Source organism: Blennius ocellaris (assembly GCF_963422515.1).
Source record: "Blennius ocellaris genome assembly, chromosome: 11".
In the NCBI taxonomy this organism is placed as follows: Eukaryota; Metazoa; Chordata; class Actinopteri; order Blenniiformes; family Blenniidae; genus Blennius; species Blennius ocellaris.
In genome coordinates, this window is record NC_137660.1 from 10,234,728 (window position 1) to 10,256,106 (window position 21,379).

A 21,379-nucleotide genomic window follows, 5' to 3' on the forward strand; every position below is an offset into this window, starting at 1 on the left:
GGCTTCCTGGCCACAAAGCATTCAAATTATTGCATCTCATTTATTTAAAGACACATCTAATGTGAAGCTGCAGGAAAAAAAAAAAAAAAAAAAAAAGCAAAGAAAAAGCCTACACTGTGCTTCACAAGTTGTATTTGTCATACCATGGTTTTCAGAATGGTGGGCAGTGACTAAAAGCAGACGGGCCCTGGTCCTCGAGGTTCCCCCTCCTTACAAGAATAACCCCATGATTTCATGAATGAAGGACCTGCGGGGTGAGAGGACTGTACACACTCCAGAACTGTAAATACATTTCCCCTGACAAAGTGAGAATGAGTTTTAAAGGGTGAGATTTTTTTTTTTAGGCGGGGAAATCCTTAATGGTGGAGGTAGTTGCATTGCTGCCTGTTTACTTGGAAACCAGTGATACAGTGAAGTGAGGCAGTAGAAGAGGGACAGCAGCAGCAACAAGTGTCATCTGGTCTTCCAACTTGGGGAGGGCTTTGGAGTTTAAAATGGAGTGAATATGATAGCCTTCCCAAGCCATTGGTGTAGCCTGTGCAAGAGGAGATCTGTGTGCACTATTGAAAGTTGACAGTTCAGAGGCACTAATCCGACAAAAGGGCGGTGTAAATCAAGGTTCTTTTTTTTTTTTTTTTTAATATTGACAAGTAAAAGTTTTGGTGAGCCACAAACAGTGGGGGAGGAGGAGGGGGGGTGCTCTGACTGAATCTGCATGAGAGGGACCGTCGGGAGGACGCACGGACAAAGGGGCAAGAGGAAGGCACCCGGGAGGTGAGTGACGGGATTTTACCCTCAGTGGGGTAAAAAAAGATGACTGTGGTGTCTCAGGAGAACCACGATGAGACTGTGGTCGTCACTCCGTTGCTGCAAGATGCTGCTGACTTGGAACCGGCGGACCAGGAGTGCAGCGAGCGGGTGGTCATCAACATCTCGGGCCTGCGCTTCGAGACGCAGTTAAAGACCCTCTCTCGCTTCCCCGCCACGCTCCTGGGGGATCCGCGCAAGAGGATACGCTTCTTCGACCCGCTGAGAAACGAGTACTTCTTCGACAGGAACAGACCGAGCTTTGACGCCATCCTCTATTATTACCAGTCCGGAGGGAGGCTCCGGAGGCCCGTCAGCGTACCTGTGGATATATTCCTGGAAGAAATAAGGTTTTATGAACTTGGGGAGGATGCCGTCGAGCTTTTCCGAGATGACGAGGGCTTGGCGAGAGAAGAGGACCGCCCGCTGCCCAATAACGTGTTTCAGCGCCAGTTCTGGCTCCTGTTCGAATATCCGGAGAGTTCGGGACCCGCGCGGATAATTGCCATCGTGTCAGTGATGGTTATTTTGATATCCATTATTATATTCTGCCTGGAGACATTGCCTGAGTTCAGAGATGTCCCAGTAGTCCAAGACGTTCATGTGAACGGAAGTGCGCCAGGCGCAGCAGCCAGTCCCTTCACAGATCCCTTTTTCATGGTGGAGACACTTTGCATCGTGTGGTTCTCCTTTGAGTTCACCATGAGGTTTCTATCGTGCCCCAGTAAACCAGCTTTCTTTAAAAACGTCATGAATATAATCGATGTTGTGGCCATAGCTCCCTATTTCATCACTCTGGGGATGGACCTGGCCGAGCACCAGGGCAGCAGTCAACAGGCTGCGTCTCTGGCCATACTGAGGGTCATCCGTCTGGTGCGCGTTTTCAGGATTTTTAAGCTTTCCAGGCACTCCAAGGGTCTTCAGATCCTCGGCCAGACGCTTCACGCCAGCCTCAGGGAGCTTGGGCTGCTTATATTTTTCCTCATTATCGGAGTTGTTTTGTTCTCCAGCTCGGTTTACTTTGCAGAAGCTGAAGACCCCGAGTCCGAATTTACAAGTATACCTGACGCGTTCTGGTGGGCCGTGGTGACAATGACCACAGTCGGTTATGGAGACATGTGCCCCTCCACCATGGGGGGGAAATTCGTGGGATCCCTGTGCGCAATCGCTGGAGTGCTGACCATTGCCTTACCTGTCCCCGTCATCGTGTCCAACTTCAATTATTTCTACCACCGGGAGAACGAAGACGAGGAAAATGTTCAGTACGTGCATGTGACATGTGGACAGCAGCTGCACGACTCGCAGCAGCTCTCCTTTGGGGATACTGATTCCTGCAAAAGTAACGAGTCGCTTTCCAAGACTGAGTCCTTTCGGGGAAGCGACGACGTGGAAGCTCTGACATATCCAAACGTGAGTTCAGTGACAGAGACATACCCAGGGAGGCTGACAGATGTGTAGACGGAGGAGGAGGAGGAGGACGCTGTTGTCTCTGGTGAGTTCCAGTGGAAGTGCAGTTCAGAGTTTTTCCATGTCGGATGCTGCAGGTGTTTTTGCCTCCACTGATTCAGAAAAAAAAAGTGGCGCCTTAGAGTTTACGATGCAACCTCGTAATAAAGTGAGAACTGGCTTTATTTCAGTGTTATTTGATTCAGCAGATGACAACAACAACAAAAATCTTTCATCCCACTGCTCCACATAATTTAACGCACGGGGGCAGCTGAGAAATGAAAACAATCACCAGGAAGGGAGCTGTGAACTAAATATCATCACAGTTATAATTCAAAGAAAAATGAATTCGAACGTGATTTTATTTCTTTTTCTCTTTTAAACATTTTGCAGCTATCGTTTTCAAGACCTTCCATAGCTGACGGAGTCAGATCGACCTTTACGCACAAAGAAAAGTCGACATAAACAACAATTCCTATGCTTTTTAAGAGAATGAATCGTCCAGTAGGATGCGGTGCAGTTTGTTCAGCAAAACTCAAATCTTTGGTGTACACAATAGTGAAAAGTAAAGCAGTGCATTAAAGTTTCTCTGACGCACGACGAGTCCTCCATTCTGTCCAAGGCGTGGCGCGCGGTGAATCACCTGCACCCGTTAACACAAATGTATTCTAAATAAGACAACTTAGTCTAATTAAAGTTCCTCTTACCCCCCAACGTTTATTTCACAATGAGAAACCTCCACCTTATTGACACATAAAACGAAATATCTCAAGCGCGTATTTGTCAAAAGTAACGTATCTCTGAGCGTTATGTTTCCGGGCATCTCATTGATTTCCCTAATCATTCAACTGGAGACAACATTCATAGCACTGTAAAAACAGGAGAGGAAAAAAAATGCGTGAACATTTTTGTTGATTCGTTATAGGTGTAGAAATAATCGTCAAAAATTACTTTTGCAATGGATGTTTCATTTTATTTGATTATTTGCTGCAATTGTAGCTCGGTTGTCTCTCTGTGTACGATGCGCTTTTTCTATACCTTCATTTGAACCTAAATGCACCCCCATCCATCATTTAACAGTTTGTTTACATCTTGAAAATAGATTTAGAAGAGGTTTTTGTCCTCTGTGGTCAAGATTGTTTTCCACTACACTAAACCAGTGTTGTCAAAGTGGAAGTAAAATCCAAGTTATTATTTTCATTGATCGAGGCTGTGTTCATACAATTTGCAATATTGAAATGCGCCACAAAACACATCTTCCCTTCTTTTGGGGTTTCTGATTTGCCTCCATGACGGGAGTCTGATCAGAACTGTCAGAACAAATGAGCTCTGAGCGCCACTGTGTGGATGATGAATATTCCTGCAGACATCACTTCTCTGCCCCCAGTCTGCAATGATAACACTCAATGTTGTATACATTCGCACTGTCGTAAGTCAATCTCCACTGATCGATGAGATATCTTGCTCTTAGACAGTGTTCTCCTCCAGATTACAGTCTGCTTTCTGTCCCTCTTCCCGTTAACACGCTGGATTTTGTTTTCTGCTTACTTGCAGGAATCAAGCGATTAAAGAGAAGCCTGTTGTTTCATCACAGTCCCAACAGGACAGGAGAGTTGGACTGGCTCATTTTACTACCGGATTATTCTTACTTTGCTGCTGTTGTAGCCTACAGAGACCTCATCGTGCAAACGCATGGAAAAGCTGCCTTCATGAACATTTTGCGCACATCCTTAGGAGAACAACCTTGTGCAGGCTTCAGAAATGACCACGCTTTGTATCAAAACAAGCCCTGTGTATATAATGCATTTTTGTATTACAACGTCCTTCCTTTCTCATGCAGCTTCTGATGCAAAGTTGTAGTTTACTTACTGTGTTGTTACAAAAAACATTCAGCTTGCATTGCGGCTCGGAGCATTATAATGCAACTTCTGCATGACATGAATCCATGTGACTTTTAAATGTAATAAACTATTTATTTTTCTAATTTAAACATGTATGTGAACTTAACTTAAGCCTTTTTATATATAAATGATTCATGAGTAAGAAAATGTAACACTCGTCATCTTTCATTATTTCCAACAAATTAAAACCCGGTCAGAGTCGGTGAAAAAACACAGCAAGTGCTTTATTCTTTTTTTTAGTTTAATTTTTTTATTAAATGGGGCGCTGAATGATTGGGAAAAACAGACATTGGGGTTGGCTCGTAACAAAACCAATTAAGTAAATAAAAAGTCATTGTGATGAGTGAACGGTGTTTTTTGAACTGGACGTATTGTAACTAAATTAGTCAGACGTCTGAAAACTTGATTTTGCTGCGTTTGATGTGTAAACCAGTTAATCCACTAATCGTCTTCGGGCATTAATCCACTTTAACCCACGTCATCATCACGTTTTAATCCCGTCACTTCAGTTTGTCCTTGTGTTTGTTGTGAGGATTTCCTTGAAGTGAATCAATAATCGGCGCTGTCCTTGGTGCTGAAACGGCTCCTTCGTCTCTGCAGAGCCTCCTCTGCCGCGTCCCCCTCGTGTCTCGCTCGGCTTCCGAGGCCACATGTAACAATGACTTCACACTAGGCAGCTATCAGTATCGTGGAGTACCAGATCTCGGGCGTGAGACTTTCACACAGTCAGCATGCAAGTTGTGAGCAGCGTGCGGCCATTGTTAACTCCACTTGATCCTGCAGGGAATTGTTAACCATTAAATCATTAAACCTCACAACCTCAGGCCGGTCACCCCTCCTCGACGTGTGCATGCATCACAATATGAAGTGACCTAATGGAAAAGACGTCTAAAGGTCTCATCATTTGCATGATGAGTTTGAGATGGTCTCAGATGTTTACACAGTGTGAGTTTGGAGGCTCGTCTCTCCTTGCAGTGTGATTGCGCCAGTGCTGGCACACAAGCGTTCTTGTTTTTGTGCTGTATGGAGAACTTCTGGCGGCGTGCTTTAGTAGATCCGGTCTGCATTGCGTCGAAACCCTCCAACTCCTCCTCCTCCTCCTCCTCCTCCTCCTCCTCCTCCTCCTCCTCCTCCTGCTCCTGCTTACAGCCCTCCCTCTCCACACCACTCCACTCCACTCCTCATCCCTCCCCTACAACCTCCACTGCACTTGCATGTAAATGCACAGCAAAACATGCTTGACATTGCCGAGAAAACATTTGGATCCCTCTTGCTGCACCTCACCCTCTCTCGGCTCCGTACCTTTTTATTTTTTCTCTCCCTCCCTCTTGTCTGACTGCGCCTCTCCGCGCTGAACTGAAAACACATTCTGCCCGTCATCTCGTCTGGTTGCAAAAAAAAAAAAAAAAAAAAGCAGCAGATTTCTGCTGATGCAGTGATGTCTGGAAATGTCAAGGGCTCGCTTATTGCCCCTTAATGTATCTCTCCCCCCCGATTTGCAGCGCAAGATTTTCTCCTGCGGTATACAGTAAGCTGTTCACACCACCGTGCCGCCGCGCAAGCAACTATCGACGCTGCAGCTTTTGCAGCCTCTTTTGGCTCCTTTTCCCCTTCATCTCTGACTCGTTTGTCATCCGGCTATCATTTGGTTGTTGTTTTTTTTTCCATTTTGCATCCTGCTCCCTCGCAGTTTGGATGGTTATCGGTACATTAGGGCTTTTTTTTTAATGCTCCAGTAGTTGCAATGTAAAGTTGCCACATGACGCGCACCGGTTTCCTGCTGTTGGATGATTTTACTCGAGGATAGGACGCATTCAAGACCTTTCAACATCTACCCACGGTAAGCCTCGCAACGCCTGATTTATTACACTAGATTATGATGACTTTATCCTCTTAATGACAGCTTCTGCTGCTGTTAAACACTTTTACTCGTGTCATTTCTTTTTTTGAAATGTGGTATCCGGATTTCGCATAATTTCACCGCATTGGGCCTATAGACTACATGCATGGAGAAACACGAGTTGGTGTAGTATCAAATATTATGCGTCACATCATAATTCAGTCTGCCGATCGTGGTGAAGAATAGATAACTGCTGTGCACCTTTTTCTTTAGAGGTAACTGCAGTGTTTCGCTGCTGAACTAAAGTAAACATCTGTACAGAAAGGACAAGCTGAAAATACCAAGTCATCATGTGAAGGAATTTCAAGGGAATAATCAACACAAACTACCTACTGAGCATGTCAGGGAGAGTTAAAGTGCTCCTGTCAATGATGTTTTTGTAGTTGTCATATATTTTTTCTTTAATCTTTTTTTGCTTGATAACTGCATTAATTACTATCTGACAGAAGTAAATAAATAAAAAAAACAATGAACTGCAGAAAATGCTAAGCCAGCAAATATCTTGGCTGTTTGATCCCATTATTTCCTCCCTCCCATCTTCCCTCCCTCCCTCTCTCTCTCTCTTTCTCTCCTCTTTCTTCTCTCTCTCTCTCTCTCTCTCTCTCCCTGGGTGACAGAGGCAGCAGCAACAACAGCTGCAGATGTACCGGGGAGCAGCAATGGTCAAGTCAGCGAGAACCGCAGTGGAGCCGCACTGAGGCAAAGCAGCCAACCAGCCTCCTCGTATCCGGGGACGTCTCCAGCAGTTTAAGGGGTGTGGGAAGCTGAGGAGTGGAAAATTTCCCCCCCAGCCCTGAATGCCTGCTCAGTCCGACTAACCAGTGTTCCAACACACAACTGCTTCTCCTCTTCCTTCGCCACCTCCTCCTCTTTCCAAAATGACCGTGGTTGCAGGAGACAACATGGACGAGACCTCGGCTGTCCCAGGCCACCCTCAAGACACCTACCCCCCTGACCACAATGACCACGAGTGCTGTGAGAGGGTGGTCATCAACATCGCGGGTCTTCGGTTTGAGACGCAGTTGAAAACTCTCTCCCAGTTTCCAGAGACGTTACTGGGGAACCCCAAAAAGCGAATGCGGTACTTCGACCCCCTCAGAAATGAATACTTCTTTGACAGAAACCGCCCAAGCTTTGACGCCATCCTGTACTATTACCAGTCTGGGGGTCGACTGAGAAGACCAGTGAACGTGCCTTTGGATATGTTCTCTGAAGAAATTAAGTTCTACGAGCTGGGAGTGGATGCCATGGAGAAGTTTCGTGAGGATGAGGGTTTCATCAGGGAGGAAGAGCGTCCTTTACCTGAGAAGGAGTTCCAGCGTCAGATTTGGCTCCTCTTTGAGCACCCAGAAAGCTCAGGCACCGCCAGAGGGATTGCCATTGTTTCTGTGATGGTGATCCTGATTTCAATAGTCATATTTTGTTTAGAGACTTTGCCACAGCTGAAAGAGGACCCAATGGGTCGAATGGAACGAGTGGGGAACATTACTATTTATTACAAGCCAAATATCCTGACTGACCCCTTCTTTGTTATTGAGACTCTCTGTATTATCTGGTTCTCCTTTGAATTGATAGTACGCTTTCTGGCATGCCCAAGCAAACCGGCATTCTTCAAGAACATGATGAACATGATTGACATAGTGGCCATCATCCCTTACTTTATTACTCTCGGCACCGAGCTGGCTGAAGACCCAGAGAGCGAGGGGGTGGGAGAGCAGGCAACATCTCTGGCCATACTCAGGGTGATCCGTCTGGTCAGAGTGTTCAGGATCTTCAAGCTGTCGCGACACTCCAAAGGACTTCAGATTTTGGGGCAGACCCTCAAGGCCAGCATGCGAGAGCTGGGATTGTTGATCTTCTTTCTGTTCATTGGAGTCATCCTGTTCTCCAGCGCTGTCTACTTTGCTGAGGCAGAGGAGCAAGGATCCTACTTTGGCAGCATCCCAGATGCATTTTGGTGGGCTGTTGTGTCCATGACAACTGTGGGCTATGGGGACATGGTCCCGGTCACCATCGGGGGCAAGATTGTGGGATCTCTGTGCGCCATTGCTGGTGTGTTGACGATTGCACTTCCAGTGCCTGTCATTGTGTCCAACTTCAACTACTTCTACCACAGGGAGACCGAGGGAGAGGAGCAGGCCCAGCTGCTCAATGTCAGCAACCCCAACATCCCGTCTGAAACCAACTCGAGCCGCCGTAGTTCATCCACTGTCAGCAAGTCAGAGTACATGGAGATTGATGGAGACATAAACAATAGCATCGACAATTTTAGGGAGGCAAACCTCAGAACTGGCAATTGCACTATAGCCAACCAAAACTGTGTAAATAAAAGCAAGCTGCTTACAGATGTTTAGACACTAGTTAGGAACTTTAGGATCTCTATGGGACTGTCATATGTGGAGTAGACCATCACTTAGGAATGCTTCATTTATCTCCCCAAAGCGCTCTCCTGGCATTAGGCCTACTATTACGCTCAGCTTTTCAGAAAGGACACAGAAAAAATGAAGCTGTTAGAGTACATGACAGGTAGATAGAATAATTAATTCTCGTGATCCTACAAATATATAGATATATCGAAAAGAAAAACATTGATTATTGAGCATATCTACGGCTCCCTGGAGGATGCAGAGCACACCCTGTCTCTCGAGACGACGGCGTGATGATTCTAATCTTATGCATGGAGTACAGATAACATTTCAGCAAGTCGCACAATGCACCAGAAACGACTGCAGACATGTGAGCCTCTGCAGCCGAGTGGTGAGCGCCAAGAAGTTAGGAGACCCTTCCACCTCGCTGCCGCCACCACCGCCGCCACCACCACCACCACCATCACCACCACCACCACCACCACCACCCTCCTCCCTCTCCCAAACACTCCCTCCTCTCCTCTCACTCCGTACAGAGGATCTACTACTCAGCAAAGCACCTTATAGGAGGAAGACTGATCTCTCTTCTTTGGATGTAAACAGATGGTGATCTACTTGCTTCACGGACATCTGCATTGCTGCTGTTTTCCAGCAGCGGCTGTAATTGTGTTATCACCAAGTGATTCAATGCCATGCCCTTTAGATGCAACACAGCACAATGATAAAGTGAGCTTCACAAGCATGATTAGAGACTTTTCCATTTTGATATCGGCATGCACGAGGCATATCTCACGTACAGGAAAGGATGTTCTTTTGGATATCTGCCTCCATTTCCCTCCCCTGCCCTCTCATCAGTTTTATTACTGAGTGCACTGGATGAGTTTTTAATTTGAAATCCTACTCATTTAGAAGTATAGAAATTGAATGTTAAACTTAAGGGAACAGTACATAAATGAGATCATAGCATGAAAAAGTTACCTGCATTATGGTCTATCAATTAAGGTACTTTTGTATCCTGGTATATTTAATGCATGACGTGAGTATACAGCTTGTTGCAATTCAGGCACTGTGTGGTGCCCTATCATCAGGGAAACGAAGGAAATCAAATTCTGGATGTTTCTGAATTGTGGTCAAATATATCCAAACCCACCTTGAGGATGCAGAGTTCCTAATTTGAAGGTAGACAAAGAAACTGAATAAGTATTATCAAAAATGCATATAATCACAGTAAGCAACCAATTACAGTACTAGTCAATAGTGCAGTGCATGGACCTTCTTTGAACAAGACAAGTTAACACATCTTTAGTCATGCTTCCATGTGTACGTATTGGTTTTCAAATCCACCGAGGAAGGATCGCCACCAAACTTCACGTCATGTTTCCGAGAATTTATTCAGACATTAGTTGCTAGTGCCTTTATCCCTTTCACCAACAGGACCAGTGAAAGTGCCTCTGTGTACAGTGGTGTTCGTGTGAATGAGCGGAGCTGTTTTAGTGTTACTGTTTGTTACAACGTTAACGTTGATGCTGGTTGAGCAAAGGTGTAATAGCAGGTGACTGCGGTCGAACAGTGAGGAAGACAAAGAGAAAAATATGATCCATGCTATCATGCACAACCCAGTTTCCATGCTGTCACGCACTTAATTATGCCCTTAAGCAGCAACGTATTGTACTCTGCATGTTTACCATTCCAAGACAAAAGGGAATACTCATATAGTTTGTTTTAAACAATGTTTAATTCTATTTATTTTTTTATTTTTTATTTTGGAGTGTGCACCATGCATCCTTTCAGGGTCTCTACCTCAGCGAGGTCATTGCAAACTTGCTGCAGAGCTGCAAGCTTCAATGCAGGGCTTCCTATACCATAATGCAAAATGGAACCTTAAGTGTAAAAATGCAGCCATGCAATATTGAATGTGAGAGTCCCAAAGCATAGCCTTTACACGAGCACTTAGGACGAGTAGTGTACCGCAATCCCGCTCCTTTCTTTTTCCACTTAAAGCTGCGCACAATCAGGACATTCATTGGCAGAGAGTTTTGTAGAGATTGCGTGACTCCCCGTCCGGGGGTGAGGTTGACTTGTCTCATGTGTTAGTGTTTCTAAAACAGTGCAATGTAAGGGTGTTGTTGTGTCACAGGAAAACACCTGAGTGTGTTTCAACACGTCCGACAAGGTGAATCTAGCTTTTCAAAATCTGTAACCCTGCAGTTATTGGGCATTGAGACGCACAGCAGAGTGCAGCCCGTCTTTTTGCACAATTGTTTTAATCTGCTGCTTGAAATATTTATTTAGGAGTGATTTTTATTTATTTTTTTTTTTTTTTGAGCTTGCTCGTGTGTCGCGCATTATTTCTCCTTAGCATATTGTTCCAGACGGGCAGGCTGCAGATAGATTGGAACACATTTCAATGACTACTTGAAAATATCCAGCTACTGCACATCAATCGACACTCAGTGTTAAGATGAATTGATCCAAATGATAGGATAGTTTTGTACTGTATGCTCTCCCATTTCTCTGTCTACCACTCTGTCCTGCAGACAAGGGGAAAAAAAAAAAAAAAAAAGCTCCACTGCAGTGCTACTTGAATGTCATAGTTGTTTCTGTTGGTGCAATGGCTATTCTTTGTGGTGCTAGTACAGGACTAACACTGTTGTCTTGTTACTGTAACATGTTATCTGCACATTTTATTTGAAGCCTTTTCTTATAATGTTCTGTTGTTATTATTGGCCGGTTTGTTCATTTAGGACACAGTTTTGAATGGATCTTTGTACTGTCCTGCTGAAGAGAGTCTGCCTCAGACGAAGTGAACATGCTAGATGTCAGTGACTTATCACGACTGCAAAAAAAAAAAAAAAAAGATAATAATTGAAGCGTATTTCATTCATTTTGCCTAGAACATAAGTAATATTCAATACCCTCTAATATAATGCCATATATACTCTAAAAACAAGTAAATTAGAATAGTTTCATGATTGCAGCTATCAGGAAATGGTTCGCTTTGGTGTTCTTCGTCTTGACACTGATTCTTGAAAGCAGCGATGTTTGTACCGCGCATGAAACAGTCCGACGCAAACACATATGACACCCCTCACATTAACCACTGCTGCTTTTGCTGTGTGTGTGTGTGTGTGTGTGTGTGTGTGTGTGTGTGTGTGTGTGTGTGTGTGTGTGTGTGTGTGTGTGTGTGTGTGTGTGTGTGTGTGTGTGTGTGTGTGTGTTTGTTGGTGGGGTTTGGGGGTGTTTTTTTTGGGGGGGTGGGGTGGCATGTGTGGACGGTGCTACACATCCAATTACCCAACAGACATGCATTCTTAACAGCAATAGAATAACAGATAACCTGTTTCTTAGATGCTTTTTGTATTTAAAGAAGAAAAAAAAAAAGAAAGAAAGAAATTAATAGGAAAACAAATCTATTTTGAATGTCAAAGACACTGCAAATCACTTGACAGATACAACAGGGCTGTTTATGTACCAACCTCTTAACCTTCCTTCCGGGATTTTGTAAAGGTCAGTGGGGTCAAACGTAGAGGCTGACATTGTAAAAATAAATAAATAAATAAAAGTTCTAACCAGATACAGCAGGCATTGTAATAGTGGCCGTTCCCACTGAGCATCTTGGCTGTTTTGCTGCAGAACAAAGGCTGCTGAGGGGGAGGAAGGGCCCATAATGCACTTGGAGCAAGAACCTGCCCTCAGTTCGCTGGAGTCAGAGTCGGTGCCTAAGCTGTTGTACATGTTCATTTGTCGAGCTTATTGTCAGGTGTTATGCTTCTGCAGACAAACTTGAGTAAGAATGTCTGAAAAAATGACACTAATAATCTATTGAAGAATCAACGCGGACACTCATGAGAACCAAATGCAATTTAGTTATAGTAACATAAATTAAAGTAACCACTATATACTGCAGTTATGTATGAAAAAACAAGTGTGTTCTTATTTGCCTGTTGGGTTTGTTTTTGATGACACTGAAATGTGACTGATTTAGGAAGGACATGCCTTACACTGGAATATCCAAACAGTATGTTCCTACAGCAAGCCATGATAAAGAAACTACTGTATTATGAACACTTGCTTTACACTAGATGATATGGAGAAGAAGTGTACTCTTATAAAAAACAAACAAAAAAAAAACATACGGTTTGTCTCTTTGCTTTTTGAACTACAAAGAAGAAAAAGGATTCACCCAAAACACCATGTTCATGTTTGGTTTTTTTCCCCTTTTCCAAATCTCTGCTGCTGAACCTCCTGCTACAATGTATCTCTACAGAAACCTACGGATCGCAAAAAAAATAAAATAAAACCACAACTAAAAAACTGCATGGTCGACGGAAGACTGCATGAGCTTTGCCTTTCAAACTGCAGATCAACTATAATGCAGTCGCATCGTTAAAAATAAAAAATAAAAAGAGAGAGAGAGAGAAACCCTTGCTTTCATCTGCACCAAGGCTTCCTGTAAGGCCCTGTTCAGAAAAGTGTTGTGAAGCGTGTCCTCCGCTGGATTCCTTAAAAGCACCTTAGCGTCGGCCTCATCACTTGGGTGTCTGGGTCACGTGTGTGACGGCTCAGGTGGTGTTCGCTGGGCTCTGAATGTGAGCGAGGACATTAAGGGCTAGTTTCTTTGACTTTGTCTCTATTCTAAGACTGAACTGCTCTTTCAAAGTGACACTCGGCCCGTTCGTATCTCAGTCAAGATGGTAGTGACGACCGCGACGTGGGAAACACGTCCCGTCGTGTCTAAACAGGGCCTGTGCCACACAACCCTTCCCCTGTACTTCACTGGTTTCAAAGCGTTCTTGTTTATTAAAGGGGGAAAAAAAAGAGAAAAAAAAGTCATAATACGGGACCTGCTCCTTTTTTTGCCTGCTGAGGAGGCGCCGAACAGGACTGAATGTTGGGATATGTCTGTGTACCTCACTCCCCGAGGGTGACAATACATGCGAGGTTGCTGTTTGTATTCGAAGTGTGACGGCTGACGACGGCTTTGTATTTTCTTTCTGTAAAAGAATGCACAGTTATTCAGCGGTCGTGGACAAGCGGGGGTCTTTTTCGGAGCAAAAGCGCTGAAGGACTGTTGAACTCTTCTGCTCTTCTTTTCATCCAACAAGCAAGCCAAACTCTGATTGTGTTCCCCAACCCAGCCGTCATTGTCATGTTGTGTTTACCGAGGATTATGCTATGGTGTGTTCAGTTTGTCAGATGATGACAAAGGCATGGTCTGTGATCTATGCAAGGGTTACTTGTTTATTTTTCTTTCGTATATCACTTATGATTTCATCTTACATTACCTTCAATAAATTTTTAAGGATCCACTGGTGTATGCTGATTTTGGCTCGGGGGATGGGGGGGGGGGGGGGGGGGTGTACGGCTCTATAGCAGATCTGCACGGGGGGGGGGGGGGGGGAGACGATCCATCATTGTGACCAGCAGCAGAAATATGTTGCAGCGTGCATTGTTACAGAACTCCAGCACACCTCAGTACTACAGTACCCTCTCACTGAAGCCATTAGCAGTGATTCATGGGGCTAAGGTAATGCTTCCACACTAATCCTCCCGTCCCAGGAGAGCGCCACTTACCTCTGTCATTGCCTGCAAGTTGTTACATACCTAAGGCTCCCCTGTACTCACACAGGCTGTGATGTGCAGTACAGACTGCTCAGGCTGTGAATTGACAGGTAGGACAGGGAGGCACTCATCAAGTCCAAACTGTAAGCCTCAGATTGCCGAGCGTCATTTACCAAACATATATTTGCTGAATAACAATCACATTTCGATTCACATTAGAAAGAAATTAAAACATATTTAATGACAGCAGAGGATAGCTGTCAAGCTCAGAGCATACTCTTAGACATCTTGTTTGAGATTTTGACAGCCTGTCAGCTCGAACCTCCTAATCGAGAGGTCCCTCCATATTAAACCTGCGCAGCTGCCAGGGGCAGTCGCCCTGAAACAGCACACGTCCAATCCGAAGGGGCCGCAGGAGTGAAAGTGAGCGACGGAAACGGAGAGAAGTAGACGCAGTTTTCGGGGTGTCAAAATGATTCATTCCCACTTGTGTCCTCTGATGGCGTGAAGCTGAACATTGGGCAGCAGAGGCCTCGTGGTGGATACTGCAGCTCATCTGTCTCTGTCCATCTGTCTCTCTCTCTCTCTCTCTCTCTCTGTCCCTCTCAGTTTCTCTGTTTGTTTTTGCTGTATGGTGACCTGAACAGAAGACAGCCTCCTCTCCCTTCCTCTGCATTGCCCTCAGGAAATGCAGCACTCCTCACTCTGCAGGCAGCAGCAGCAGCAGTAAGGGTGGGGTGAGTTGGCACCGATCCCACTCTCCTCCTTGCACACATACTCTCTCTCTCTCTCTCTCTCTCTCTCTCTTGTCCTGGTGCTCCCCACTGTACAGGAATAACATACAGAAGTGGAGCTCAGTAACTGCAGAGGATTTCACAACACTCCCTGCTCTCTGATACGTCTCTCTCATCCAAACACTTCAACGTAAAGTACAACTATAGCGGTTTTGCTGTCAGATCACACATTACACAACCAGCCTTGATGTTTTTTTTGTCCCACAAAGTGGGACTTCACATAGTGTAATATTTTCCACTCACACTCCATGTTACTGCTGTTAAGTTGCTATTAAAACTGCATACATCCAACCCTTGACCGTCCGCGAGAGTATTGACACTAAAGAATTGCCACTGCTGGTAAAAGAACAATGTTTAAATCTGCCCATAAATGATATGCTTCACTCTCTAAATAAGCATCAGTACTAGATGGTTTGTTGCTGTACAGTGTCAGAAGCATACATATTTATTTTTATTACATTACATTTCCAGTGTTAGTGTTTTGTTTTGTTTTTTCTACTGCTATTGCTTTATAAAAGTGAACTAAACTGTATAGGAATAACAAATTAGATTAAGTACACCAAATAACAAAAAAAAAAAACAGACAGCAATTTTTTTTAATAAACTAATTTCAATATGAAGAATAAAAAACTAAATTAAGCTATAAAGGTTAAACCAATCAGGCTAAAAGTCCGTCCCGAACTATTTCAAACCAAATTAAATGAGATAAACGTGTTTAAAAAAAAACAAAATCAGGTTTTATTTAATGATAGTTGTTCGGGTTCTGCTCGTGTTATTGGTGTATATTAATTTTTTTGTGTTTTTTTTATTTTTTTATTGTTGTTTCTAATCCACTAGCTCTAAAATAATGCTTAAATGTTTTTGAAAGTTTCTCAAACAAAAAAGTCACAATGGACTCCAGTTCAACTTCAAATTCAGTTCTCCCTCTCATAATGTCATCCTTATGATCCATATTTATCTTTTACATAATTTGCCATTTTCTGTCTGTCATGCAATATGTAAACAGATGGATACACAAAGGTTTTACTTTCCACCCATTAAAAATGTAAAAGGATTTTGATGTGCAGACAGCACACAGTGATGCAGAAACATTGGGAATTCCTCTGAAATGCAAATTCAAGTAACAAACCTGTTCTGAAAACGTAAGAAATGAAATATGCAAGCACAATGCAGGTACTTGGAATTTCAAAACAGTTCCCTGAGCTTTGTCGTCTTAGTTTTGTCACGTTAGTCTGATACAGGTTTCTTAATACTGGTTGTAGCGCTCAGCAGTGGGTCAGTCGGTTCCAGCCAATTACATGCAGATGATTTGTAAACTTACTTGCAGATCATCTTTTAGAAGATGTTAGTATCAAACTTTCATAGGAGGACAATGTGGAGTTCTTTTTTTTTTGGTTTTACAGCATTTTAATGCACATAAATGGTATTTTCTAAAGAAACGTATCCTTATTTTACCCAGGATTTATTTATTTATTTATTGTTTTTCAAAGGCTTCAGCTCTGATATGTTGGTGACAGTGAGTGTGTCCACCTGTGCTGTAACTATTTTCCAAATCAGAGACCAGAGAGTGGGGGGGGGGGGGGGGGGGGATCCTCAGTCTTTCTGAGCAGCAGTCTTGAAGGAAAACTGGTTGGGAGCCACTGATATAGTGAATATTTACAGGTGCAAATAAAGCAGAGAAGCTGGATGTAACTCATTGCAGCAATGCTGTTTTTAATCAACAGCAGAGCTCAACGGCCCGCAGGAATGATGCACTGTAAATACAGTGTTGTTAGTCTTTGTGTCTTTCTGGGATTTGTTGACAATAAGAGGGAGATGAAGTCACTTCCCTTTCGAGAGTTCAACACACAACCACCGGTGGATGTTTACTTGTCGTCTCAGGTCAACGCAGGAACCAGAAGTCAGGCTCTGCATGCTAATGAGAAACAGCTAATTGAAACCGTGATGCTTTAAGCCGTCCTCCCGGTAATCCCTGATCAGCATGTCGGACAAACTGAGGGGCCCGTCGGTCAGAGAGCCACGTCTTTATTGGCTGCCGCCACCTCCTCCTCCTCCTCCTCCTCCTCCTCCTCCTCCTCCTCCTCCTCCTCCTCCTCCTCGAACACACAACACAACCTGAGCGCATCTCCTTGAATAAAACGCCTTCTGTCAGCTTTTCGGCAAATGTGTTCTTATCAAGGAATGAGTGCTTCCAGCCATGACTGCATGCAAATGTCACACACACACACACGCACGTACGCACGCACGCACGCACGCACGCACGCACGCACACACACACACACACACACACACACACACACACACACACACATACACACATACACACACACACACAGAGCTCGCCTGAGTCAGGCTTCTTGATTCCCTGATCGATTTCTTTTAAGACAGACACTCATCCTGTATCCTTTGTACAAAAATGCGTTGCCATTCCTGTTGATGTCATCCAAAATATTTCTCCCGAGCCTCGCCGTGCGGCCCAAGCGGCTGTGCACGCACAGTATCATATGATTGCTGTGTATCAAATCACAAGTGTCCTCTGGTGTTTGACTTTGGGGCTTTGTTGAACCGAATCTCTGCAGGAGTGCACCATTAACAAGGTTAGAGGTTCTGAATGTTAACAATGTGTAAAATAGCTTGGAGAGCATTATTGGATCTCCCCCTGCTGGAGCCAAAGTCCCCGAGGGTCCAACACCACCCCCACTCCCTGGTCCAAGCCCTCCGGCCTCCCTCACTACCCTCCCCCTTCCTGGATCCCCGAGGTCCTCTCTCTGGCCCACTTCACTCTTTGCATTACCTCCATCAGGCCAGGCTCTGCTGACACACTTGTTTAATAATTAAGGGCACATCCATAATTTCCTCATCCTTGTGGAAGTCCACAAATGGTCTCTGTGAAACTCGGGCCGGTTAAATGTGCCTCTTTGCTTCTGGCGACTGACAGCCCTACATCAACGCGGCGAGGCAGCGTGGGAGACGTGACGTCGTCCTGAGAACGCGACGGAGCAAAGCTCCCCGTCAGTACGAGTGTCAGATCATCTGGTTTACAAGGTGGTGGAGGAGTGGTGTGGAGAGGGTTCCCCCTCATGCAGCGCGACACCGGGGAGAATCCATCCAGGAGAGATAACGCAGTCACACAACCGCTCAATAACCGTCTTTCATAAGTTAGACAAGGTTTTTGACAAGCTGGAAAAAGACTGCACATGCTTTGCAGATTAATAGTTTTTATTTTAGTTGTATGCCAGACTTTTTGCAGACGAACTTAATTTATGTAAGTTGAATTTTTCTCCATTACACTTTTTCAGAATAATAGCTTCTGTGTTTTCATTCCAAAAAAAAAGAAGAAACTTTCATGCTGGGTGAAATCATACATAATTTGAGGTGGCTGGCAGAGCTGCAGGTTTTTACTCGGCTTCTGTCAAACTTTTGTCTGAGCTGATCCCAGCTGACTTGGTTAAAAGGCCGGGGGAACCACATGGCCACTTTAAGAGCTTGTCCACCAACGTGACAACAACACAAAGGTAAAAGGCACTGAAAAGGCTTCATCCGACAGCCAAACTCTTGTCGCTCTCCTCTTCTCCTTTGTACCCCCCCCCCCCTGCAACATGGTGGGATCTCTTATCAATGCTCCGTGTCTGCAAATGTCCTTGCGGTATCGGGTGGTGTGGATCTCGGTTTACATGCTCCTCCTGCCCAGTTTGCCTTCTCAGCAACTTTGTCTGGCTGAGAAAATTCAAAACTTTACATCCACGAAAGTTGCGCTGTGACCTTGTGTGCTTCAGTTACATCGCTGGAGGCGATATACAAAATACAAAACCACAAAACAGCATCACCGTGAGGCCCGAGTCCGCAGTTCGTGCTGACGGGAGTCTGAGCCGCGGTCAGAAGGTCAACAGAAGGTCAACCTGTTTGATGAAAATGGCTTTTTTTTTTTTTTTTTTTTTTAAATGTCTTCATTTATTGTAATTCTCTAGTGAGTCCAGTTCTGCACAAAGAGAGACTGAACCCCTTCAGCTTCACTCGTTGACTTTTATAGATCTAATAGTGTTAAAACAAAACTTCGAATGGTTAAAAACATGCATGAAAGTGACTCTACAAAAAAAAAAAGTGACATATTCCTCAATGAGTTTTACATAAATACAAACTGTATCATTCTAACCCAATGAATTGATATATCTTGGCTGTTTATATGCAGATCATGAAAAAAAACCAATAATGATAATAGTCCTTCGGGATGTTTTATATCATATTTCTCAATATTTTTTGTTACATTTTTGTTTTGACGTTGCTTGGTTTTGTTTCTTAAATCTTCTGTGTTACTTTCATGTCTTTTTGTTTGAGCAAATTTGGGACATTCTTGACCCTATTGGTTGTTTTGTGCTTTTCTCTTGGAACTTGGGTTTAATTAAGCCAACCATATGTGTAATCTTAGTTGATTTGGACATTGTGAATCTTCTGTAATTTGTTTTGGAGCATTTTCATTTGCTTTAGTTTCGAGTTGTGTTTATGTGTTTTGACGTTGGTCCTTTTGCTCATTTGGTCATTTTTATGTCTCTCTGTTTAGATTTAACATCTTTTTTTTTTTTTTTTTTTCCCCAACACCTCACCTTGGTTGTTTGGTCTCACTTTCTTCATATTAGTGGAATATTACACCAAAGCTGACTGTCTTCCGGCCTGTGTCAGGCAGGCTTGTTCAGTAATACGTCCCAGAGTTACAGCTCAAGAATGAAAACACAGAGCTTCAGAGGTCCTGGTGGGAAGATTTTGTTACTTTAAGAATGAGCCGGATGGGCTGTTTCCTTGTGTTTTCAGGTTTGAAACTCAAGCTTGAGCCAATCAGCTGCTCCTTGTCTTTACTTGGAAAAAATGCAATCGATTGACATCTATATCAGAACATATTTCCCAAACTGTCAAACTATTCCTTCCTCCCCCCACCTCACTGCCAGCTTTCATCCCTCATTAGCTCCGTTTCATTTAATTAACTGGATGTTTTTACCCACAGTGTAAAAGACATTCATCATTCACAACACGCTGCTGCACTGCGCTCCGCCCGGCTGCTGGTGTTTCTCCTCAAACCTTTTGCTCTGGGAAACAGATCCTCACAATGTAAATCTATACCGTTACATTTTTTTTTTTTTTGCATGTTCAGGTGAAATCTTGCACGGCTGTCATGACTTCTCCAGAAACACCCAAATAATGAGACTGACTGCGAGACTGACCTGAGGTCAGAGAGGGAAGGACACGTTATTGGACATAAACTAGCGCTGGTGTGGCTCCACATACAGACCCCGGACAGCAGAACCATTACATACTGCACCATGATGGAGGAGCATGTCAGCCTTCCTGGCCAGGACACATTAACTGGACTGCTGGTTGAATTTACAGTAAAGGCTCGTGGAGAGTTGTGCACGCTGCAAAAAATATCCTCCTCAGTGTCCAGTTCAAACAAGAAGAGTCTCCTGCGAATGTGCCGATGAATTGATTCGTGTGCACCTAAACGTAAAACCGCTTTCAGTGTTTTAAACTGCAGCTCACCGTCGGTACTGATCAAATTTCTAATTATTCTCTTCATTAATTCATTAAGAAAACGTGTTATTGCCAAGCCAATGGTGACACCTTTAAATGTCTTGTTTTTAATAAACCCTAAGATGTTCACTGTGCTGTTATGTAATCCAAGGTAAGAAGCCAAATTGTGACATTCGAGGCTGAAAGCACACTTCAAGCTTAATTCTTCAAGTAAACTCCAACACCTCAAAAAAAAAATCTTCCACGACAGATCAGCTGAAACTCCTCATACTTTACTGTATGGAGTTGCAGTTTAAACATTAAATACGGGATTCTGTGACTTTTCGAAGGTAATTTCTTGCAGTGCAGGCAGCAGCACTGGTGAGACAGCCTGTCAAAGGCTGACAAATGGAGAGAGTGCTTTCTCCTGAGAGCGGTCCCTGCAGGGTTCACATACAGGCAGCCAGCACAGAGCCAGGAAATTATATGTATACATCATCGACCATCATAATGTTGTCTTGTGAAAACCACATGAGTTAGGACGGAGCGCCGGTCCAACACGCCGGTGGATTTTGAAGTTGAGCCGCTGGGATTTGTCTTTTTGTTTTGTTTCTTTCCCTCTCTTTGTCTTCCCTCGCCGGACCTTTTTGGAGACGTCTCTGCAGGAGCTGCAGGCTCACCAGTTCCAGTTTGATTCAAGTAGTGAGAGAGGATAAGGAACAGTGACCTCTGGTGGTTGCAGCAGTTGTGACAGGAGCAATGCAGGAATGAATGAGAGGTGGTGTGGAGACTCAAAGAGCAGGTTACAAGGCTGTACATAAATGTTTGTTTTTTCCAACAGATCCTTATACATGTGACACGCTAAGGTTTTCTTTAACACCTTGTTGACTGATGATGTTGTGTCTTTTGGATCGCTTTAAAAAGAACGTGGCTTTCTAAAACATAACTGAGGCATTAAGGCGCTTTAATCTGGTGAAATTGCCGCTGTCTCACTCCATGTCTGGTTATAAAATACAAGGACCAGAAGAGTGCCAATTCTTCCCACGTCATGAGATTCTGAGAAACAATATGAACCTTTCGGTGGAGCTGAAATCACCGTTGACT

At 44.0% G+C, this 21,379-nt stretch overlaps 2 protein-coding genes across 2 annotated transcripts; both read left to right on the plus strand.

Annotated features, from left to right (window-relative positions):
• Positions 1-692: 692 nt before the first annotated feature.
• LOC308136274 (shaker-related potassium channel tsha2-like) lies at positions 693-4,170 on the plus strand. The gene is made up of 2 exons (XM_080504540.1): positions 693-2,299; positions 3,808-4,170. Exon 1 carries the CDS (start codon positions 814-816, stop codon positions 2,263-2,265), a length of 1,452 nt encoding a protein of 483 aa, XP_080360666.1. The 5' UTR covers positions 693-813; the 3' UTR covers positions 2,266-2,299; positions 3,808-4,170.
• A 2,762-nt stretch (positions 4,171-6,932) lies between these two features.
• Positions 6,933-8,408, plus strand: LOC308136273 (potassium voltage-gated channel subfamily A member 1-like; the record flags this gene model as incomplete). The annotated part of the gene is made up of 1 exon (XM_080504539.1): positions 6,933-8,408. The coding sequence occupies one exon, from the start codon at positions 6,933-6,935 to the stop codon at positions 8,406-8,408; it is 1,476 nt and encodes a 491-aa protein (XP_080360665.1).
• Between the last annotated feature and the right edge of the window lie 12,971 nt (positions 8,409-21,379).